This window comes from Lineus longissimus, chromosome 17 (assembly GCF_910592395.1).
Source record: "Lineus longissimus chromosome 17, tnLinLong1.2, whole genome shotgun sequence".
Lineage (NCBI taxonomy): Eukaryota > Metazoa > Nemertea > Pilidiophora > Heteronemertea > Lineidae > Lineus > Lineus longissimus.
In genome coordinates, this window is record NC_088324.1 from 13,091,521 (window position 1) to 13,116,412 (window position 24,892).

The following is a 24,892-nucleotide window of genomic DNA, read 5'->3' on the forward strand; positions in this document are numbered from 1 at the left end:
GAAATATTCCTTGGAACAGGATGTATCAGAAAAGGATCTGTTTAGCCTTTGTCTTATTACATCCTACATGGAAAGCTTGAAACTGAAATAACCAGATGGAAGAGTCGAAATGTCTTTGTGGAATTAATAACCAGCTGGAAGGGCAAACAAAAAGAAGCCCAACACCCACTGGGAGGACACCTGCATTCGAAGCATGTCTAATTTATGTTTACAATTGGATTATACAGTCCTTTTAGAGATGGTTTGAATCCCACCTGGAGAGGACTGTCATCATTTTTAATGTCCAAGGAAATTAAGAGGGAAAACCACATAAGTTGAATGTCTCTTCCTTCAATGCTCAGTGTTTTCACAGCCAGCAAAACAATGATTTGTCATGCCTGACTTAATCAACTGAATCAAATGCAGTCATGGTCATTTTGGCTTGCTCTCTTTTGTCTGTCCCTCCAGTGTGGCAGGCGACGATGTCATGTGAAACCACTCTAGCTATTGGAGGAGTGCGGAGACAAGACTATTTTAAGGACAAGACAACATTCCCTGGATGAGAGTGTCCTCGTGCCTAATAGACAGGTTTGTCTCTGGTGAGGAGACACGCTTGGAGGAGACTGTCCTCATATAGAAACTTGAGGAGACACAGTAAATTGTAAAGCTGCATGACAGCACTCATTGTCACCAGGACCAAACTGCCCTTGACGCCGTCCTCTGCACTGTGTAGTGCCACCTCAATGTGCTCATGACGTGACGAGAGCAAATCTCACGGGTGGGGTGGAAATCCGCCATATTACTGACATCAACGGCGCCGACAACTATTTCTTTTGACCCTGCCGGAGTCTTTCAAAGCGATTGATTGACTCTGACCCTGCCGACCTCGATTTTTAAAAACTTTAAAAAAAGGTCATTCAAACGTTAAATCAAATGCAAAGATAATCTTTTATATCACTGAGGTATATAAATGCGATATGGTGAGAAAAATTTGTACAAATATCGAAATATACGATTACTTGAGACTATTTCGGCTAATCACTTTGCCACCTGCGCGACCTTGTCACAATTGCGGCGCGCTCGGGTGTTTGTAAAATTGGACATTAATACGGATCGAAGGTCAGGGAGATTGATTGACATCGTTCCGCGTTTGGTGGTGCTAAAATGTGGACTCTGAAACGAGTTGTGCTTTTGTCCTTAGGCAAGCCGCTCTCCTGCAATCGCAATGATGTCAGTGGGATCAGTTGGAGATATGAAAAATTGAGGAGCCCAGAGAGTGGCCATCAAAAACCAGTACAGGTTCTTGGGGTTCGGAATCTCGGTCAAGGACTGAACTTTTTAGTGGGGGACAGTCGGTTGGGTTGTGACATCCCCCAGCACTGTCCTTTCTTTCCCAGGGTACTTTCTCCATCCCCAACAAAAAGTCCCAGGGAACGAAATGACTTCAATTTTACTGGGGGCAAAAAGGTCAGGGAACGAAACAATGATATTCGTATAGAGCAGTGGCAGGGATACCACCACTAGCACCAGTCATGGCGGTGTGCCCAGTTTTCATACACATATCTGGGGCACATTTCCTGATGTCCAATCATATTTCTCAGGGATAGATGTCACAAGCATCATGATAGGGTCACAATCATTGAGGTATACGAGCACAGGCAGCATCAAGATAGGATTACAAGAGCCACAGGCACCACAATAACCCAAAGAAGAACATAACTTCCAAATCATTTTCAATGAAAATTGTTTATTAGTGTACCAAATATAAAGAGCGCTTCAATATATGTACACACCGCTGGATATACAAAACAATACCCATACTTGACTAAGTCATGAAAGAGGCCAGGACACACTGGTACAGGAGGGCACTGCACTCAAAGAAGCAATGCTAGCACAAAAGGTGGACATGATATTTAGAAAGTTTACACAGTCTAAAATGGGTAATTATTCTCGGGAGACACAAGGCAGAAGCAAGGTGGGCCAGATTAAGTTACACAATGTTGCTAACAGGTGTATCCCTTATCTCTCTGTCCACTGCCAGTATTCAAAACCAGACCCAGTCACCTAACAGTGCTCAATATATAAGCCATCCGGACACCACCAAGTAATTTGTTTGACAGAAATAGAGCGTTTCAAAAAAAATTACGCTACCAAATACCCTCCAGGGCCCAGATGTTCAAACAATATAAGTCACAAATTGGCCTTAACTGTAACTTGGTGTTCCTTCAGCCCAATAGACTTTGTACCAAGTCAAAGTTAATGCCAGTTCATGTAAAATTTTACATCAAAATCCACCTGCACTATTTTTTTACTGCCAAAATTTCACACACTATCTTTAATAGCACTCTTAAAACATCAATACTGAACCGGCACAAAAGATGGCCTATTTTTAACATACTTATCTAGTAGAAGGCAAAGCTGAAAGTTTTACTCCTTTCAGAGATTAGCCCTGTGCTAAATCAGTGGTCTGTGCATTACCTACATCCAAAAAGAGTAATGTGAGTACATGCGTCTTGCTGAAACATTCATATTGAAACAATTAGAGAGTGTCCTTTTCCCAAGATAGATTTGCCAAAGTCTAAAAATAATGACAATTTGGAACAAAGACTGTGTTACTAATGCCAAAATGTACTCATTGACTCTGAATAATGCGGGTGATCCATAGGCTCCAGACATTTTTTCGGACAACTTTGCCTGTTGCTGTTGTAGTCCCAGTCTCAGATAGCTCTGTCCGGTGTCAAATAATAAATGATGATAAATGACTGTCCCAACATATAGAAAAAAGATCAACCTCTTCAACAGGGCCTACAAGAGCTTAGTTGTAATAATTGCAGGACACCTCATTTAACCAATGGCCCCTGAAGATGAGGTTGACACAACCTGCCATTATTTTCGGCAAGAAGAGACACCTACTGACACATAACGAAACTAAACAAACAATAATTGTGACCCACCACAGCAAAATGAGTCGCATGTCGCTTGAGCTGGACAAGTTGAGACGGACTGGTTGTTCATTTCACTATTGTCCGCCTTTTGTGAAATCTGAGTGTATCACTTTCTTCTATTATGTCCTGGTGTCATTTTAGGCTCGTCTTCTGAGCGCCATGCGACCCATTTTGCCGTGGTGGGTCACAATTTACATGGATTAAGTCAAGTCCACCCAAAGCAAAAAATCTCATTAATACTTTAAAAATTGTTTGCCTCAACTAATTCACAATGCTCTATACAACCTTGATTTACAAATACAAATTAAATAAATACACATATGATTATGCTGTCATGGTATAAAGTTGAACACCAAGTCACAGTCTACATACATGTACTCTTCTGTTCAAGAAAACAACTCACAGCATCATGTGATGCTCGTGTATCGGTACTTTTACATGTTCATGTATTTGTAAAATGACTTATTTAAGCATAAGTATCATGATCGCAAATCTGCTAATGTTGAAACCATCTGCGAGATTTTCTTCTCAAATCCACCCAAGATACTGTAAAGACCCAACATGACAAATCGATGCAAGAATTCCCACAAAAATAAGTGATCCTCGAATGATGATTTGAGTTGTCTATTTGCAATAGTCTTAGTTATTGAAAAGTCGCATGAACTCTGACATTACCTAGCATGTTATAGGACAACTGTGACAGTTGCGAATAGATAACTCTAACTAAAACTTTTCAAGTTTTCAACTTCTGCAAATTGAGACTTTTAGATCCAACATTTAAACAAAAAAGATAGATGATTTTATTCAGTATTGTGACCCCTATGAGACCATCATTTTGATCAATATGCCATGGAGTTATGAGCCTAGCAAAGCACCATCTATTGGTGTCACTGCCAGCCTAATCTCATAATCGTCGTCGTACCGAACTTGCCATAACGTAAAATATGTGACCCACTGGTTAATAATCATTTTGAGAATGTGAAACCTCTCATCCCCAGGGGAGAAAAGCCGGCACTTGGTCAAATACAAGTTTACGGATGAATTCAAAGTGATGCCGAGCCAAGACTGCACAAAAAACAACACACGAGAATAATTCCCACCACTTGACTGTCATCCTTTGCTTCAATAAATTCCTGAAACAGAATAGGCTGCTGAGGTACACATTCTCTTCACATGCCTATGTGTTAAGTCAAAATATGGGATGAAGTTTCTCGAAAAAACAACGTGAATCTGTAACAAAAATTAGACAACGTAACAAACCAAACTAACATAAATTTGTAATAACCATTTTCAAATTTTGATTAAAATCAAAATCACATATCTTTAAACATGCTTTTTTTAAGTAGTTGAGAATAAATCAGGTAAATACTGTCCTATAGCCAGGCAGACGAATACCCCACCGTCGGCCCCATAATAGGCGATGCTCTTACAGCACAAAAGCACAGATTCTAACTGACCTGTGAAAAAAACTGTGCAAAGGAAACCTTTGTGGAGAATCCTTGAACAAAAGCCCTCCTAAGTAGAAATCAATCTCGAGCCTTATGGACCATGAGACTAAAGGTACCATTATCCAGTGCTCATTGAGATATTTCCAAACTTTTGCCAATACATTTAATTGACAATTTTAAACTTTCACAGTATATCTGTGTCCTACAATAGACCAAATGAACCACATTTTTAAATATGTCAACAAATGATGACTGAAGAAGAAGAGTTCACATTTTTCCAGATGTCGTGGCACTCTGTTGTGGGGAAACAAAATGGCCGACTAATGCAGTCCCCTAATGACCTTTCCAGCCGTTACTTTGAAATCAATCGGAGACGTTCGCCAACTCCACCACAAGATGTGCTCAACTGGAAAGAGTGAATTAGTTGAATGAAGAAGTTTTCCTTCCTACAAAGGCCCCCAAGCAAGGGTGAATACTTAATACACCATTAACACCAATAGTCTTTGAGCAAATACACAAAATGTCGAAAAAACACCAAAATGTTCTCAAAAGTTGCCTAACCGGCAACCATTGCATTGCACGACACTTTGTTACGTATTGACACTGCAAGTTCTACGACGTATCTGCGCTTTTGGTTGATTCATATTTGGGTACATTACGCGCATCGTAATCAGGGCTGATCCAAGCGCAGCACGAACGGGAGCACTACTGCCCCCTGGAAGCTGAAACATAACAGTTCCGACTGCTGCAATCCCATCATCCGTCGGCTCATGAGCAATCGGGGCAACATTATATGGATCCGAAGCCGAGTGATTGTCCCGATTGTCCTGGCTCTGTCGCCCATGAATTTTTGGGAGGCGATTTTTACGAGCTGGGGGTGAAATCTGCTGGTACGGCAAATCTCGGTCAATTAAAACCGTGACTTTTCCAAATGGCCTGGAAGCCATGTGCTCCATCTCAATGGCCCTCCGTTGGCGATTTCTCCGTTCATCGATACCCTGTTTGATTTTCCACAACAAGACACAGACGGCGAGAAACAGGAAGAAACAGGAGAAGAAAACAGAGAAGAAAACAAACAAGTCAATGTGAGGCTGGTCTTGCCGGAAATACATATTCCCAAATGTCCCGTTATTTTCACTGTCCATTTTACTGATCAAAACAATGTAGAAACGCGATTCCTTTAAATTGTGTATCTCCAATGGTAATGTTATGACCAACCGGAATCTGACATCCCGGACAATCAAGAATGTATCCTTTTCCATTATGGTTATAAATGTGTTTAGTTCTTTTGCGTTCTGCGTGTCCATCACGTGAATCGCCTTTGTAGAGTTGGAGCCGACTGATCGTTTTGTGCGGAGATTCCCGCTCGCATCTCGCTCCGCCATGACTGTGCGGTATCTTGGGTCGATTGTGACAAGATGGGTGTACGTGAGTGGATCTGTGTTGACTATGAATGTGTCGTCGTATGGAGAGAAGTACACATCCACACCTATAAAAGAGAGACATTTACCCATATCAATAAAAAATGACTTTTTGGAATCAAGAAGATGCTTGTACAAAACTACCCTTCTCGACCTCAGGGGCAAAAAAGCACCAATCAGGCCAGGGTTTAAATGGAACAAACCTCAAAATCTCTTCATCTAAGGTAACTCACTGCACACAGATTCGACATGCATTGTACGTATCATACACAATTTCATTCTCTTTCAATTGCAGAGCAAAACGTTGTCAAAAAAGAAAGGTTCCAAGGCCACTGACCATTAAAACCAGTAAATATCTTACCTCCTTTCGATACATCAATAGTAATCCTTATATCCACGTTAAGATATTTTGGCTGCACAGCATAGAAAACCGAATGACCATACGGTAGAGGGCTGGGATTCTGACATTCTGTCTGCGTCTTCGGGTTGAAGCAATAGTCAATCTCGACCGTCATCTGGCGGTAGCACTGATGGCCACTCGTCGGGCGGCCGAGAAAGTATTCCTTGCAGTCAGAGCACTGACTTTGCCAGCACGGCCCGCTGTCGTCCTTGCAATGCGTCTCAGTGTTGTTCTTGCAGTCGCAGTGCTTGCCGTCTTTTTGGTCGCAGATCTCCCCATGGCCGTTACATTCGCATCTATTCAATGGATAAGAAGTTACTCATTTCTGTGATATTTAAGGCAATATGACCACATGCAATAAACGTTTTGTGTTTTTTCTTATTAATCAAAGTTAATTTTAGACTTGAGACAAGACATTCTCTGCTACAGACGACAACAATGGACACTATGGTATCGTATATTCTCCCCACAGAGGCACAGCTTTGCACATTGACTTACTTTCTGCAAGCAAGGGTTGGAGAAAAGTTAGTATCCGCATTCAGTCTGAAATAACCAAGTTGACATCCCTCGCATTTGTCTCCTCTCGTGTTGTTACCACAGTCATAGCAGACGGCTTTCTCCAGGGGCCCACGCGTCAAAAACTTAGTAGTCAACTGTAAAGAGACATCTTAGTAAGTAACTACCCAGCAAGTCTAGTGGCTCAGACTCTCAGTCAGCAGCTTTTTTATGGTGACCCGTTTCTGTCCCAATCAAATTACTTTGGGGAAAGATATAACTTTTTGTGATGATTTCGCAAAATGACAGCCCTAAAAAACGATGTTCTATACTTACATTTCCCAATTTCGTCCCAGACAGGCCAGTCATTAACATGTACCACTTGTACTCTGTGTCCTCCATACAGATTGTCGTATGCTCATTACAGTATGTGAAACATGGGACACACTTATTCCCATTTCGTGGATCTCCGACGAAGAGTGGCTTACATTCTGAACACCTCGTGCCCTGGAATGGAAGCAATACTTACAATTACAAGAGGAGAAAAAGGAAACAATGGGCAGAAAAATAGCTATAGTCGCAGAAATTACTGACAAACATGTAAGGCCATTTTTGAAAAAAAACAAATAATTTCCATTTCTGTTGATATTTACCTGTGTATTATTCATACATTTCAAGCAGACATCTTTCTGTTCAACGCTCAGGCAGGCGCTGTGGCCATTACAGTCACACTCTGTAGAACAATCATGCCCGACAAAGCCAAAGTGACAAAGGCACTTGTTGGGTTCCACACAGGTTCCATGTTTGCCACACCCTTGGTCACAGACAGGCAGACACTTCTTGGATCTATAAGAGAAGTTTGGATATATCAGGGACGAGTGTTAAAGCTTTCAATTATATTTTTCGCATCAAGCACAAATTTATATCTACTTGATGGCAGTGACCGAGAAATGAGCAACTTTTGCAGGATCAAATATGCAGAGGTAGTCTACTTACAATTCATCTCTCTGGTAGCCCACTTTACAAGTACAATTGAAGCCAACAGGGATGTCCACACAGTCCTCATTATCATCGCATGTATGGTGATCGTTCTGACATTCATTCTCTGCGGGGCATTTAGCAAACGCCCATGTGATCTGCACATTCCTTGCTTCAACCAAAAGATGGGAGAGTAACTCTGGAAAAGAAGATTTAATTTTTCTTCATGAATAATGAAAATTTTGTCAATATATCATTATTTGCCTGATTTTTCATTAAGCATTCACTTTGGTCAACCAAATATGCTGGCTTGAAGATATTCCACATAATGGAAATATAAGTCCTACTGAGCAAGTGATTTAAGAATATTTCGTACCTGACAATGGTTCATTTCCAAGCTGAACGTCACCAGTTTTGCAGCTTCCGTAAATCGGGCGATAGAGGCCTCCCTCCATACAAAGACCAACACCATTTCGGCTCCCGAAGGCACACCAACCACATCCAGCGGCATCAAGACACTGGGAACACTGCTTGTAGCCGCTACACCTGCTAGGGTAGCTCTTGGTATGGAACACCATATGTCCACAGCGACCGTTTGTGCAATGCATTGGCAAGTAGGCAGGGGGCATGCACTGAAATTGAAAGGTTGAAACAGTATTATTTCATCAGTCTAGTTGTTTCAAATGTAGCATCACATACAAGGTCTGGTGTAGGTGGTGCGAAATTTTTTCTGAAATCTATATAAACTTTTCTTACCTCTCCGAGTGTCTTACTCCAAACACACTTCTGGAATCCTCCCTCACTGCCGAGTGACGACAAGCACGTGGACCAGTTACTGTAAAGGTAGCACCTCCTAGGGCAGCGGTCTGGAGGCATCGATTCAATTGATCGAATCTTATGTTGGCTTATTTGACGCAGGTTCACCGTGACACAGTTCCAATCAAATGTTGGGACTGCATGAACAGATCGGCTGACTTCGCCTAGAAATAAGAAGGAGGAATATGCAATGGCCAAGAGTTTGATTCACCACACTTTTCCACTTGTCTGAAAATGAACACAACACCTAAGTCCAAACTACATGTACCTGACCTTTTGAACTGACTTGACCACAAGAAGCTCAGGGCTCCACACTCAACACACAATCTGCTACCTGGCCAAGCACCTACTTGAGCTATGTGACATCCACCCCACACCACCCAAGACCCCTGTGCCCAGTCTACACATACCTGATCGCTTGAACTGCCTTGACCACATGCAGCCGAGGGCTCCACACTTGTCACAATCTGCAGCCTGGCACTGCCTCGCCCAGCACATACTTGAGCTTGTCATGTCTGTCTGTTCCTGGCTACAAGGGTTCTTTTCGCTGCAGTTTAATTTACTGGGAATGCACTTTCCAGTTGGGCAAGAGCTGCACCACTTGCAAACCTAGATTTGGATTAAACAACAACAATTTTTTATTTCACTCTAATGGTGGCATTCAATGACAACACCTTGGGATGTCAGCAGCATAGCAGTTTCTAGAATGTATCAAGGCACAGTTGGTGTGACTCTTGGAAGGCCTTGAGCAAGACGCCTAACCCTTCCTTCCTTTGTTATTGGAAAGAGTTGTAAAGTCTCTTGTAAAACAAGTAGCTTGAGCTAGTGGATAGTTGACCTCTCACCCTGGCTGAAAGCAGTGTGTCTAGCCAATAAACCCAATTGGCAGCCAGCTATATTGGCACGCAAAAGTCCCTACAGAGTAATATTGGTTAGAGAATGATTTTGTCAGGGAAGAGTTAACACAGATGAATAGGTTCCATAGAATGATTATACTTACCCTTCTGGCATTTCTGAATACCGGCCAAGTGGCCAAACAATCAGTACAATTCTTGTGTATGTTGCAGTCCCGTTTCTCCAGGCGCTGAACATTACACATATTGTCCTGTTTCACTGGGAAGAACTGGGCTTTGGGATCTTTTGCACAGGGGCTGAAATAACCGAGAGAAGAAATCAAGAAAGCTGCTAAACGTTTGATTGAAATGTACCTCTTGTTAAACCAACAAGATCAACGCAAGGAAGTCCCTTCTCTCTGGCTGCTTACTATACATGTAGGTATGCTCACCCAAGAAAAGTATTGTCACGACAAAATATCAGTCATTGAAAAAATTTATTTGAGTTTGCCTACCTCTCCTGAGATTGTTTCGAAGATGAGTAACAAAATGTCAAATTATTCCCAGCGCCATCTATCTTGATACAAGCTGTGCAGCCAAGCGTCACCGAGCACACGTCAATATCTGCGATCATCTGGCACAGATCAGGTGGCATCTGCAGCTCTATGAGCGACCCGTGCGATATACCGTTGTAACCCCCAAAGATATATATTTCAGTTGGTGTGGCTTTGATAGCTTGACCTATCAGAGCTGGAGGGCCGTCCCCATACACTCTGAATGCTGTGCCATTCCCGCCCTTTTTCAAGTTTGTCCATTTGTTACACTTGTAATGGTAAGCCATTACGTCAGATGAGAAACTCTCCGTCGCTGATCGGCCGCCGAGAACGACCATATAGTCGTCGGTTGTGACAGCAGCGTGGAAGAAACAGGGGCGAGGCTGGAAGGAATATGAGGAAAATATTTATCTATTTTGTAACCATGGACAACCAAGAACAAATCAAGTCTTCTTTTACCACAAAAAATTCAGATCATTGATCATGGAAACCCCAGATCAATTCTTCAGTTTTGATAAAAGGGAGCGATTGATATTAACTAGGGGATCAGAAACTTATGCTAGTGCACAATTTGTAATGTAGGATGATCCTTTCCATGCTGACAGCCAAGTCAAAATACAATGCCTCATAAGGCTCCAAATTTTGAAGGAGATAGGAGAATTTTCGATTGGAAACATTTTTTCTCACTTACCTCTGTGCCAGCTGAGGGCTGCAGCCTACTCCACGTCAAATCATTGAAGTCTAACGCATAGAGAAAGTTTGACACAACGGTTTTCTCAGTGTGGTAGAAATAACCGCCGTACACATAGATTGTATTGCTATTCTTGTGGTAGACTGATGTATGGCCATAGACCCCTAGAACAGAAATTATAGTCACTCAACCCTGTGCATAGTGAGTCTGTCTGACAAATGATGCTTTTCAACCACACTGATGGAGCTTCTCTGTAAGCCTGCTGTTCAAGACTTGAACCAAAAACATATTTAGATTTCTGCATAGAGCGGAGGCAGAGATTTTTCTATTTCTGCTGTCAAAGTAAACCTTATTCATGAGGTGAAACATGGGAATATCAAATCGCGGATCTTACCAGTTGGCACAGCTCCATTTGTTGTGAACACATTCCATTCTCCGGTCGACTTGCTCGTGTCATACTTATAGATCTTTTCAGAGAAGTAATTGGTTGTTGTGAATCCACCAATTATCATAAGGTTAGTGTCGTCAATCAGAGTCATGGTATGGCCGGCTAGCGGCTGGATCATCGCTGGAGTCTGAAATAGTATAAAGTGTCATCTCAACATTCAAAATATCTTAAAAGAAACCCCAATCTTGTGTATTTTATCCATAACAAAAGGCTTTAACACAATACTTTTCAACATGCTAACTTTATCCAAGGAACTTATAGATTTTCTCACCACCACTGCTAAGTAATTTCCTTACCTTCATAGGGGTCCACTTCTTGTGTGCTTGGCTGTATTTCCACATGTAATTCAACTTGGAGTTCAGGAAGTCAGTCATGTTATTCATGTGGCCACCAAACATGTACATGTACTGTACAGTGCTGACACAAGCGGCAGCGTGGAAATACCTGAAGAAGATGCCAAGAAGCAAATGTTATTGACATCGCTCCTTGTCAGGAGATCCAGCTACGAGTAGCACTAATTAACTTTTTTAGACTGATGTTAGAATTTTAAAAATTTCAAATCATTTTTCAAAACGGCGCAACTAAGGGAACAGAATAATCACACACAATGACAAGATTTTCAAAGGATTTTTTGGATCAGAATATTTGTCTACCATAGAGTGATCTTACCTTGGTTTAGGATTGTCTGTCGAAAGCAATGTGACTTCGGTCCAAAGTTTTGCCACCTTGTTATACTCCCACATATCGCCGAGTATCCCATGCGTCACTGAGTACCCACCGTACAAATAGAAACTCTCCCCGTCACATGACACAAATGAATGTCCCATACGCGCTGGCGGAAGTGCCAAAGAACTCTTTGGGCGGAGTCGGTCTGGATCCATTAGGAGGTTGAAGGCGCCGACATTAGTTGTGGTCTCATTGCAGGCGGCGCCACCAAAACCGCTTTGACAGACACACAAACCTTTTAGCTGCAGGAGAAGAAATGATTGAGGCAAGGAATCAACTGTCATGTTATACACACTGTTCAGCCGTACCTTTGAAATTATCAAGTAGAGTCTCCACAAAGTGAATCTGCAATACATTCCATTGTTATAGACATACATATTTCTTTCAGTGCAAGTTGTAGATAGGGCAAAACATTCAAGCAACAGTTCAACCCTATACACTTTTGATAATGAATGGTAGAGGGTACACCATTACATAAGGCCACATTTCAAAATGGTGAAAGGACTTCCCTGGACAACTTACTAAGTCACAAGATCCTTGTCCTTTATCATTTGAACAATTGAGTGGACACAACTCCTGGTCACAGGCGACCCCCCTGAATCCAGTGCGGCAGACGCAATGTCCCCCCTGGCAGACACGATTATCAAAACAACTCGATGGGCAGCCGTGAACTGTGTATAAGGCATTAAAACCTCCACTGGTACTGTCCGGCGGTTCTGAAGAAGAAATTAATACGTATGGGTAAAGGTAAAATAATGATGAAGAAATAAAATGTTACTTTGTGAAAATTGACTTTTAATACCGGCTGTTTGGCCAGCTGAGCATCAGCCCTTGCATTGGCCAAGTAGACTTTAGAATAACCACAGCAGACACTCTTATCACAGTCTTACCTGTGAGGTCTGCCTCAAAGTATACAGTCAGGTAGCCAGTCTTTGCTTCCACAGATATCGGATGGGCAAGTCCACGACCACAGAAAGCTCCTAACAGGTTGGGTTTGTCTTCTGGGCGTCCTGAGGCCAATGCTGGTATGCCATCATACACGTAGACATAGTCCTGAAATAACAAGAAACACGAAATCTACTTCTAAGAAGTGCGCTTAAAAGGGTTGACATGTACATGTTAATAGCTGGCTTTACAAAGACTTGCCAAATCCGTTTGACTGACAGACCTGAAGACCTACACTTGACCACCCAACCCACTGAAATGCAAAAAGATCTTCAAGAATAACATGAAAGATCCGCATTGAATTGAGAACACATTCTTTTTTTAACTCCTACGCTGAATATTTAGGAGCTTTTGACAACAAAACAAGGTTACACAACCCACCTTTGCACATTCCAAACTGATCGTCTTCTCCATGGTGAAGGTGATGATGGGTGTGTTGAGGTCACTCTCGGTTGAATTCAGATCGGGATATACCGTGATGATCCACAGGCAGAAGACGTGCGACTTATTCTCCATGCCTTTGCCAGCATACGTTCCAAGGGCACTGGAGGTGGCGTTAACAATAAGGTTACGGCCTTTACACTTCAGGTAACATTTGCCTCCATTTCTGCAAAATGAGAAAGAGTTAAGGGTTTACTTAAGTTAGACCTACATGTATGCTCGTTTTTCTTCTGTGATGAATCTTGCAACTCTTTCAGGGCGTGCTTTAATGGTTGTGAGCCAGCTGCGATAAGGCAAGGAAGGAAGTGCCACAAGATTTGTTGCTGGTAACTTCACACTCAGGTAAATGTATTTACCGCAGATTCAAACTTGGGGATGTGCACTGACATGGTGTCGGATATCCAGCCCTTCTAATCTCATAGACAATACGCACCTGGGGTCGCCATAGAAACCACTCTTGCATCTCTCACAGTTGATACCCTCAGTGTTATCCTGGCAGAAGCAGACGCCTGATGTGATGTTACAAACCCCCAGGGAGTCGATACCGTGCTCGTTACAGTTGCACTTAGTACAGCCTGCAAGTGTGGAAGAAATCGAGTTAAAGAGGACGATGGTTACAGGGCAAATCAGAAAGAAACTCAGCTGAAAGGTCAAATTTTGTAAAATTAACAATACAATACCAGCAGAGTAAGGGTTATTCTATTCAAAATAACTGTTCTTGATAAGCAGGCCTTTCAATTACATGGAGAGCTCTACACCCTGTATTTTTTTAGCCTATTTTGGGAACATGGTTTTTTTTCTTTTTAGCTTAATTTGGGGACATTTCGGCGTGCCAATTTTCCTGAACATCGACATCCTTATTGACTGACATTGTCACATGCACCTAAAAACTCATAATTTTAGGATGAAAAGTATCAAATTAGGCCATTTAGGATGAGATTTGGTCATTTAAGGTGTCAAAAAACGCTTCAGGGGGTCAAATTACCCCTTAAAAAAAAATTTTAAAAAATAATTTTTTTTTTTTTTTTTCTATTTTGGGGACATTTTTTCAGGGCCTAATTTGGGGACATGCCAAATTTCCTTCACCGTATAGCGGTGTGAAAATGATGTAATCGAAAGGCCTGATAAGAACAGATGTTTTTCTTCAAGCTATCAGAAATGTCCACCATTTATAATGGCGAGGCCCAATTCTTGCCATCTTTACTCACCAAGTGAATTTGTGGCATTTCCATAACTTCCGGGCTTGCAGTTCTCACATTGTGAACCAACCGTCCAGTGCTGACATCTGTCGCACTTGCCGTTGCCTGTCAAACAGGTGCTGTGATTGTTACAGCCACAGTTAGACTTGCATTCGTTGCCCGTCCAGCCGATGTTGCACCGACAGATGTAGTCAGGTGGTCCAGAGCAATGGCCGTGTCTACAGTTGTAGTAACACCTGGAATTCAAATTACAAGATATGAAGGGAGAAATGAACTGTAAATTCAACAGGTTTTGTTAGTCACAAATCATATCCATTTTGTTTTCCCATCTCACAACATAAGCTATACCCATTCATGCATAAACTCTATACAATCCTTCAACGGACTTTGAAATTATCTTGTGTTGAAGTTATTAGTCTTCGATTCTTCATAGCAACAGAGTTTAAAAACTTACGTTTTGTTGCAGACGTCCCTGCCATTTCCCATGAATCCACGGTTACATTGGCACATGTAGGAATCAAACGTGTTAAGACACGTAGCATTCTGATGGCAATTATCTAACCCAAGAAGACACTCTTCAACATCTGGGCAGATTCCATATGACCAATCAGCTGGTGCAGAAACGTTATTGACGTTGGAAATCAGCACGGAGCAATTGCTACTGTCAAATGGACCTGAAACAAAAGACATCGATAGATGACCATTACTGAAGAGATGAGTGTCATCAGAAACACTCAACACAGAAGAAGTAAACAGACTGAGACATTACTCTAGACACCTGTCTAAGATCAAGCTCAACAACTAGGATCAACTCACCAACAAAATCTCCATCCATACACCGTCCTATAGTTGGGTTGTATGTATTACCACACCAGCCACACTGGAAGTCATCGATACACGATTTACACGTCTTATGCTGGGAACACTCCGTGCACTTCTTAGCGCTCATACTGTCGACCCACTCTGCACACTGGCCGTACACGTGGCGTGTGATGTACTGCGAGAATGCAAAGCAGGTTTTCGTTTTCTCACACCAGGCACATTCTGGGGTACTCATGCAGCTTGAGCAATTGGATCGTCTGAAATAAAGCGGGAAAATGGATATTGGTTGTGTCCAAGTAATACTGCTTGCTATGACTATGTACTTGACCATGTATCTCTGTACATGCCCATGCAAAATACCCCGCTCAGAGGTAAAAGTGTCTCCTGATCCTCAGTAAGTCCGCTATCTCACTCATAATTGCATAATATTCAGAGTGCGAACTGATCTATTGCATGAATTGAAAACTTACAGCACACAAGAAAGCGGGCACATGTCAGGGGTCAGGACTGCATCTCCAGGGAATCGCCCACGTCTCATACACCTGGCATCTTCAACCAACCATTCACAGAGAAGATTCTGGAAAATAAATAGATATGTTGAGATATATGTCAATTCCAGACACCAAACTAATGCTTGCATTCCATGCTGATTCATTTTCCACCAATAAAACGTTGGATGAGTTGATCAGTTTCAAGCAAGGAGCCTCATGGCCTAGTGGTTTACACTGCTGGCCACCACGCAATAGGGCCCGGGTTCGATCCCGGGGAGAACCCATGATGTCTGGATGAACCGGCGTGGCTTTCAAGGAACTAAAATTCCTGGCTCTTCACAGTCCTTCGAATTAGACTCAAAACCGAGGTTCCTTGTACCTGGTGTCTATGCCAGGGCAAGCTAAGACCCCACCAAGTGAGAAACATGAGTAGCTTGCGTGGACTCTATCTCTCTCGCCAAAGTCAGACCACTAGGCCAATAAACCCAATTGGCACCTAACCGTAGTGGCACGCAGGGTACGCTCATCCCGCCTTGGAGGAGGATTACTCCTAGGAGAATGACCCCTCCAAGTGCAGAGCGAACGCTGAAGAAGAAGAAGAAGATCAGTTTCAAGAATACACATGAAAACAAGTGATAATACAAATGAGCCTTGAACACACATGATCTTACCTTCGTACACACATCACAACTAACCAAGTCATTACAGACAGGGCAGTCGTCAGAAAAAGTGATCAAATAGGTGTCAGGGTTGCTTGATCCACAGCTCGAGGCAGGGAGATCCGTGCTCATCTTGTTGAGGCAGGCCGCACTAGAGGGGCACCACCCGCAGGACGTGTCAGTCATACAAGCCATACAGTTGGTGTAGTTTTTGCAAGAGCCCGAGTTGTAAGGTTCTAGAAATTCTGCCGAGATTGGCTGGAAAAGATGAAGAGAGGAGTCAAGAGTTACCATGGGCTGTTGGTCTCACAAACACGAAATGGAGAGGATATTCACCCTATTCAGTGACCAGGATCAACTCTGACAGACAACCGCATACCAGTGTTCTCCACACCATTAAAAATTAAGGCGGCCCGCCCCTACGCCAGTGGCCAGCCGGCCACGTGCGAGCACGAGCAGAGGGGATATTACGTCTTAAGAAAACACTCCCGATGGTTCAATTGATCAAAAGCCCCGACAGTAAACAATTTGCAATCCGTTGGTGGTGGCTCCAATTACCACTTAATGAGATAGCACTGAGCGTGGGTGGGAGATTATATACTTGAAAAGAAAAGTACCGGTATGCGCTAGCTACAGCAGATAGCACTGGAATTTTCTGCGTTGGGGTACTGGACTGGACAGCACAGAGGCGCAGTGCTAAAACAATGGCGGGCCTTGAACGATTCGGTTTTGTAGCGGCTGGCTCGAAGCGCCCAGCTCCTGAAGAACCCTGTATTAGTAGCAGTAGCGAAAGTGGTTCATCTTCAGAAGACGAATCTTCTGACAGTGATGTCAGTGATGTCGATCGACCTTCGACTAGCGCAACGCCGCAGAGGCCTACAGCGAAGAAAGGTACCGGTAATTCAAAGCACGGTGATTCGTTCAAGAAGGATTGGCTAAGGACATACGCGTGGCTTATGTATGATGTGGAAAAAGGGTGAGTAAAACAATGACCCCCAGGCCAAGTTTGAGTAACCAATGTTAGTGGTTTATAGGAAATATATAAAACTTTGTGCGCAGGCGAATGCGCAAGTCAATAACCAAGGCTATAGCCTCTAGGCCTGGGCCTTCTTAATGGCCGGTACGTCAGACGAAAGGTCCCGTCGGTGACCGTGAATGATAATATAATTATTTGTTATTTTGTAGGCTAAGGCACTTGACAGGCCATTGTGAAAATAGAAAAGGGCCTTTCATACGGCCGCAGGCAAACAACATGTTTCCTATAACGCGTCATCATCGCCCACGGCGTGGCGATTACTCCGCAAAAAACAATCCATCTGACATCGAGTGCCGCCGCACTCCGTCAATCGGCGACCACGTGGCGATTTCCCATCAAAACCAATCCACCTGACAGTTGCAGTCTGAGTCACGTTAGTACCGGCAGCGAGTCTTCTGATCTCAGCTGCACTCTGCCGATCAACGCTCCCAATCAAAGTAGGCCTAACACCGAAATCAATCATGGCTGAGTGACAGGAGAGGAGAAGGCTATTAACTCTGTGGTGACTCATCATTCGCCCTACGGCCGCTCTAGTCTAACATGATTTCGAGGTATATATTTTAGTACATCCGCCCCTATTAAACCAGATACGGTGGAGAACACTGCATACATCCCACAAACAGAACCATCCATTTGAGAATGCAGATGACTGCACTTTGCCTCTTGAACATGAGACTCCAGGAGACGTTTCAAGACCAAACACTAACTGATAACACTTTTTACCTGATCAGCATGTGACTTATCTGCAAGAGCCCCCGTCCATTTCAGCGACATCGTCGACCTGATCTGTTGATTCTCATAGCGTGGCACCTCATGCCAAGACTCCAGCTCCGTGTAATACTTATGACCACGTGTCTTGTTTGGAAATATTGGACCTCCCTTTGGACGCCTGGCATTTGTTGTACCGTAAGAATCTGAAGCAACGATTGCTACTTCTTCCTGCAAGTTAACAGAAGAAATGGATAGAGCTCAAGCAGAGACAGTTCATGATAACATCTAAATTTGGTCATTCACCATAGATTTCCAGAAAAGATACCAAGTGAACTTTGTGTGATGAGACCAAGTCCAAAGCAATTTGGACAATAAAGCTGACACTCCCCCTCATACTGTCAGCTTTTGATTAGAATTTTAAAAAGTTGTCTTACCTTTTCCTTTGGGGATCCGTTCTTGCTCATGTAGAGCTTCCCCTCCGATGCAATTACAACCAATGAGACAATCAGGTCTCCTCCCGTCGATGAGGGTGCGTCAAGAGGGTGGATGAATCCCTTGAACATGGCCAAGTTCTTCCCGCCAATCGTCAGTTCTTTCTTGATGACGTGCGGGAACTGATATTCGTTATTGCTAGTGCGAACAAGTTCAACCTAGAGTAAAAGGAACAGTGGTGAATAATAGCTTTCTCTTTATGCCAGGGGAAGGTTGTTGATGAGTCTGTGTCTTGTAACTATTCATGAAAAACAGAGAGGAATACTGTCACCACCCAAACTCATGGACTCAATTGCAGAACGCTTTAGGACAGCCAACTTCATCACTCACCACATCAGGATAGGAGTAATTCTGTGGGTTCTTGTACTTGATCCAATGCAAACCAGCAGGGAAATCGTCAGTCCGACATGATGAGAGCTTGGTGATACGAGTGCTGTTCTTACCCCACCAGCCTGGTATACCTGAGATGGTCCCGTGGGCAGGGCTGCAGGTGCCACTAGGAACTAGAGAGAAGCACAAAAAACATTCATAAATCTTCAGAGATGAGATCATTTACCACCTGTTTTAATCCTAGGTGTAGTTTGCAATCATTGCCTTATTCAATGTCGCTATAACTGACTACATGTACTTATTCGACTATTTACAACTATCAGTGTCATGGTCTTAAACCTGACTGTTATACATCTTGGTAGATAACAAGGCAATGTTTCCCTCCAAGTCACACACAAAGTTGTGAAATGGATTTTGAAGTGACAGCCTCAGTGAAGACACTTTCATATCAGAACTGTTGTACCCTCAGGCGTCAGGATCCTGAACCAACTCAACAGAACAAAGTTTTATTGAATCTTACCATCTAATTTCTGACAGCTTGCTTCCTTGACGCACCAGGCACAGTTCTCATTCTGCTGTAACCTGGTGAGTGTGGTGTCTGTTGGCAGTGCCTTCTTCCCCATAACGGCACAAGCCTGACATGAGATCAGGGTACCACAGATTCCAGGGCATTTCTTAGTACGGAGCTTCTCCTTACATAGCTGGAAATGTCAAAGTTATCAGAGACTGAATATCGTCCAATTTGCTCATTTTCTTCCTTCTCTTTCCTTTCATCGTGCAATGTGAGCATTTGTTTTGGGGCGCTGCAGCTGGGCACCAAATCTGTTGTGGGCCAACAAAATGGCCAATTCATGGAGTTAACCTCGGCGAAGTTCACTCCACCACAAGAGGTGCTCATCTAAAGAAAGGAACAGGCCCAGTGACTGAATCTCCAGTGGACGGGTTCATTATCTACTATCCAAATATCCGCAACACGGGGTGTCCCAAAAAGATGCAGAAGAAGATGACTTACCCTTCCATTACTTCTGTGCAAGCACCCAGGCACTAGTGACACCTTCTTCTTATAACACCAGCCGCACTCGGGGTCAGCGATACAATAGTCATCATGGGAGTATTGGGAACAGTGGTCCGTCTGCCGCGCTATCATTGCTTCACTCTGAAACAAATTGAACAAGGATGTCAAAAAGGTTTCATGATTTGAAATATACAATAGGTCTATGGCCAGTATGGGCTTGAATACCTTGGATGCACAAGACTATGAGTGACTTTTTTTCTTCAAAACAGACAAGAGGAACCATACTTAATCTACAAAACAATTACATGTATTACTCTCTCAAACCTAGATTGGTACCGAGATGGAAAATACATAATTTGCAAACTTCCCAAAGAAGTAAAAAACTACATTTGTACTAAATGTATAGCAGATTTTAGAAATTTGTTTTTTCGTATTACTTTTAGCTGATAAAACCCTCTGAGAATCAAAAAATAAACTGTTAAGTTAGGTAAGGCTCATAACATTTGTAGCACAGTTGTCAAAATAAACCCATGGGCTTACCGAAGTTATGTTTGATCAGCTTAACCTCAAATAAAACCTTTGGGAAAGCACCAAGTGGTACAGCTTTTTTTACCCTCGGCACTTACACATGTAGTGATGTACAGTCGATTCTAGCTCAAAAATTTAACTTGAAAAATAGAACTTGCTTAAATTTGAATTTGGTCAATAAGTCCAAAACATGCTTGGGACTAGAGGCCCTCCCCCTCCCTTTCCAGAAAGCACGTGTTTTCAGAACATAACATCACGGTGTGTGAGAGCAGGTGAATCATCATGAAGAACCATTGGGTTTGCGAGACCACAGTAAAGACAACGACAGGAAATTTGAAAATGCTTACCTCATGTTTTGCCAAAGGAGGCGGTACAATGTAACCCAGTAGATCGCCAAGCACGTTGCCTCGGTAACCACCGGCTATCAGGAGAGTGTTATCATATGCCACGGCTGCTACATGGGAGAAGCGACCAGAAGGAGGAGCTTCCACAAGCACTGCAGAAGGATAAAAAGGACTTTTGATTATTAAGTGTCACCCCGAATGGAAGGGCCAGATTTGGCTTATGAGATATGTTATTACTTCTAAAATCCTGACTACAGTACTACATGTAACGAGAGATGGCCGTTTGTACCCTATATAACTAGCTGACAGCTAACCAACTGGCCACATCGGACAATAAGATGGATGCAATATCTTGAAGTAAGCCACACATGTACATGTAGCTCATTCTTTGTACTACAGGGAATGCTACACATCAAAAGAAATAATCTTCACATTTAAATGTCAGCGACTCCCTTCAGCAGATATTGAAAGATTGAGTCAGATGCAAACGTGTCGGACAGCAACTCAAGAGATAAATTCATAATGACGCTACATGTATGGTACACACTTCATGTCTTGTTTGCCTTGTTTTGTATGCCAATGCAGCCATCTCAGTGAAAATACATGTGATCAAGGAATAAAAGTATTTTGGCCTTGGGCCCTCGGGCAGATGTTCATAATGAAAACATGAAATACCAGGAGACATCACATGCTATGATATGACATCGACAATGCCTGCTTTAACGATGTATGTATTTTCACAATAGACAATTGAATAAATAAAACTGCCTACTCTTAACAACCATGGGCATGTTTGATACTTAACAATGTAGGTCTGCACAGAATATAATCTTACACTAGTGTCCGGTTGTGTTCACGAAATTGGGGGACAACAATTTGGGCTTTACTCTGCTAAAATAGAGTAGCAAATCGGTCTAATCAATCATAACTTTAAGATTACGGTGTCATATGAACTTGTTATACACATGTATGTTATGGATTAAATGAACATTCCCTAAAAAAGAAATTCAGCATGCAGTTTGCTCTATATTTATGTAAAAGTTAACTTATATAAGTTAAAATATGTGAATCAATCTGTCTTGAACAACAAAGCCCTTGACTTTGCCATCAAAGACCATTTAGCATTCCAAATACCTGAAAGGGTAAAAATAAACAAACTCTAGACTTACCTGAGAAGTTCTTCTGAAGGTCTCTGAGTTTGACCCAAATATGGCATCCAAGATGATATAGGTACAATCCATTATCATAACAGATCTCATCATGACTGTGCTTGTGACTATTCCCGCCGTAGACGACCATGTAATTGCCCATAATATTCGCAGAATGGAACGCTCGAGACTTGGGAGGAGACTCAACATCCGAATCTGTGTTATAATAAATCCGCGACCAGTAATTTTTATCAACGTTAAAAGCGTGGAGCCAGTTACTACGTTCGCTGAATCTGGCATATTCTGGTTTCAAGCCGCCGAATACTAGAAGCGATTTTGATTCGGGATGGTAGACTGTGGAATGACCAATAAGGCGCCTGACTGTTTCTTTCCCACCTTTAACTGCGACCACTTCCCACTTTATTGCCTCTGGAACAACAATCCTGTACATGTTCGATGAGAAGGATCCATTTTCATGTCTGCCACCAAAAACATACAACCAGCGTCCTTCGACAAGGGTTGTGGTATGGTAGACTAGTCCGGGCGGTTGGATGTTACTTGTGTTGGCCTTCAAACTCCACGACCCAGCAGAGACGTTATAGTGCCAGAGCTCGTTCGTGTGAGTGTTATCCTCGAGCATACCGCCTAACATGAACAAGTCCGCTCCCACCGCCGTAACAGTATGACCATAGCAAGCACGGGGCCAGGGCACAGACTGTGCCATTGTAATCCATTCATTTTGTACAAAATTAAATTGTAAAAGATCGTTAAGCAAACCATTCAAATTGTGACCACCAAATATCCATAAACTTTCTGACGGTTTTAGAAACGCCCCAGCATGGCCTACACGGGCTGAAAAACCTGATTCAGAGTGGGCAACAATGTTCCAGGAATTGACATTGTCGCTCACATTGAGGGCTATCTTGCAGAGTATTCCTGCATAGCCCCTAACACAGATACACTTTTTCTTGATTATATCCCAGGTCCCGTCACCGCAGCTATCAGTATACATCTCCAACTCGCACGAATCGCCATAGTAACCACCGTTGCAGTGACACACGTGATCTTTGCAAGAGCCCTTGCCGTTGCAATCTAGCGGACAGTTTGTGATCTTGTACATGGCGTCAAACCCCCCTAAGACATAGTTCCTATCACTGTAGAAGTATATCAGCATCTGAGGAGAAAGAAGAGATGTTACTATGGCTCAAAGCTCCAAGGAACAGAGCAGAAACGGACGTCGCAGCTTGAAGCGTCACAGACATGATTGATTACAAAATATATGCCGTGTTGGATGAAAGGGGATGGTTCAGGGGAGATCTGGATTCATCTCTATACCTTCTCCTCGAACTGATCTGCCTTGGGATACTGAAACACATCACGCTATTGTCTAGTTTTTCATAATCCTCTGATCTGCCCACATAATGTAAGTTATTCCCTAGACACCAAGGTATGATTTCTATCAAAGACCAGAAAAGGGCAGATATTCTTTATTTGGTATCAGGAAAGGGCAGGCTTCTGCAATTCTGGGTAAGGTAGCAAAATAGGGAGGCACCGCCTCAAGCTTTAGTACAGATGACCAGATATCAATCATCTGGTCAACTAGCTATACCAAGAGGATTGCTGACAAGGCTTGAGCAGTTACAGTATATACTTACATATCCTGACTTTGCTGATAGGGTGTCAGGCACAGTGTTTCCACTGAAGCTGCCCAGGAGGTGACTAGAGTATGACTGGCCATCAAACACAAACAGGAAGTCATAGGTACACTCAGTATCCATCTTCGTGAAGTCAAGCGTAATGTACTGCTTTGGATGGGGTGCTGAAAGGACGAATCACATCAATTTGAGGAGCTAATTTGGAGGTTATAAGATATAAGATAACATTGAGATCAACAGCCAGTCTATGTACTTAGAAAGTGACCTTTACTCCCTACTTGCTTGACTAATTGGGAACTGCACCACTTACCAACTATAAGCCATTCACAATGTGCATTTGGAGGATAATCATTGGGACCATCTGTCAGGATCCCCTCAGTTGAATTTGTGATGACTTGACGACCACTGCAGCCAAATGCACCATCCAGGTGGGCAACTACATGTAGCAGCGCCACCAATAGGAGACTTGGCTTCATTAGATAAGACTGCATCAACATCTTGACTCGCTCCATTGAAGCTGTTGGACTAATCAGCACCATTATCGTAACAGACTAATCAAGTTTCCGATCCTGCAGAAACTTATTTGTTTGTCTGAAACTTGAAGTAGGTGTGGCCTCACTAATGGCACAACCTGAAAAATAAGTACAAGGAGTAGAATATAGCCTAAGGCAGTTTTGAGGAGTATTAGAGAAATACAATGTATAAATATACAAGAGCAACTGTGAAAATGACAGCGATATGCAACATTTCAGAACATCTCGAACCAAAGTATAATTTCAGGCTGGCTGGTCACACTAGAGCCATTGTGACACTGCACGTCACTGGCGAGTGTTGTGTCTTGTGTCAGTTGTGATGTGAATCACTGAATGCGACTGATAGATACCGCCACTCACTGCCACTGGTGAGTGTGTCACACCTGATCTGTCAAAGTCACCTAAACGCATCAGTACAGGTCTTTTTTTCTGTTTGAAGATGAGACCTCCATGGTTCGACATCCTCAGAGACCATTTCTTAACGACAGGGCAGATCTATATTTTGACAGTCAGTCATACTCATAATGTCAACAAAACAAAAATGAACTCAAAAATGGAGAATAGTTTAGAAGACGTCCAATAATCAAGGTTTTTTAGTGGGAAAAATAGGAAAAATACAAACCTGTGAGCGATATATCACATGTTCAGATCTCCATCTATCATTGTACATGTTCTATCCGTGCCATTGTCAATGTTAGAGGGGTAAAATAAGGAGATTTTGCAGGATGATTTTTATCTTTTTCTGGGATAAAATAGAAAGCTAGACCGCATCAACTTTTATAATTTTTTATTTAATTTAGACTTAAACA

The 24,892-nt window shown here is 42.6% G+C and overlaps 1 protein-coding gene across 1 annotated transcript; it reads right to left on the reverse strand.

Annotated features, from left to right (window-relative positions):
* Nucleotides 1-1,706: 1,706 nt before the first annotated feature.
* Nucleotides 1,707-24,837, reverse strand: LOC135501049 (multiple epidermal growth factor-like domains protein 8). Its single transcript, XM_064792774.1, has 34 exons — nucleotides 24,706-24,837; nucleotides 23,861-24,181; nucleotides 23,551-23,714; nucleotides 21,917-23,069; nucleotides 20,751-20,899; nucleotides 19,873-20,016; nucleotides 19,381-19,561; nucleotides 18,861-19,033; nucleotides 18,473-18,688; nucleotides 18,051-18,266; nucleotides 16,304-16,549; nucleotides 15,612-15,718; nucleotides 15,136-15,398; nucleotides 14,774-14,993; nucleotides 14,329-14,555; nucleotides 13,554-13,695; nucleotides 13,061-13,286; nucleotides 12,625-12,787; nucleotides 12,257-12,450; nucleotides 11,678-11,976; nucleotides 11,305-11,452; nucleotides 10,955-11,135; nucleotides 10,561-10,724; nucleotides 9,831-10,252; nucleotides 9,483-9,633; nucleotides 8,893-9,091; nucleotides 8,423-8,646; nucleotides 8,043-8,298; nucleotides 7,685-7,865; nucleotides 7,342-7,534; nucleotides 7,025-7,195; nucleotides 6,692-6,846; nucleotides 6,155-6,489; nucleotides 1,707-5,861 (listed from the first exon to the last, which is right to left on the reverse strand). Exons 2-34 carry the CDS (start codon nucleotides 24,087-24,089, stop codon nucleotides 4,963-4,965), a joined length of 8,391 nt encoding a protein of 2,796 aa, XP_064648844.1. The 5' UTR covers nucleotides 24,090-24,181; nucleotides 24,706-24,837; the 3' UTR covers nucleotides 1,707-4,962.
* Between the last annotated feature and the right edge of the window lie 55 nt (nucleotides 24,838-24,892).

Excerpts from the sequence above, each read along its gene's own strand:
- LOC135501049 (XM_064792774.1), bottom strand. The coding sequence starts at position 24,089 with ATGGTGCTGATTAGTCCAACAGCTTCAATGGAGCGAGTCAAGATGTTG. Across the intron at positions 20,900-21,916 it reads CCTTCAGAAGAACTTCTCAG|TGCTTGTGGAAGCTCCTCCT; the intron begins GTAAGTCTAGAG and ends ATCCTTCTGCAG. Across the intron at positions 19,034-19,380 it reads AAGCTGTCAGAAATTAGATG|TTCCTAGTGGCACCTGCAGC; the intron begins GTAAGATTCAAT and ends GCTTCTCTCTAG.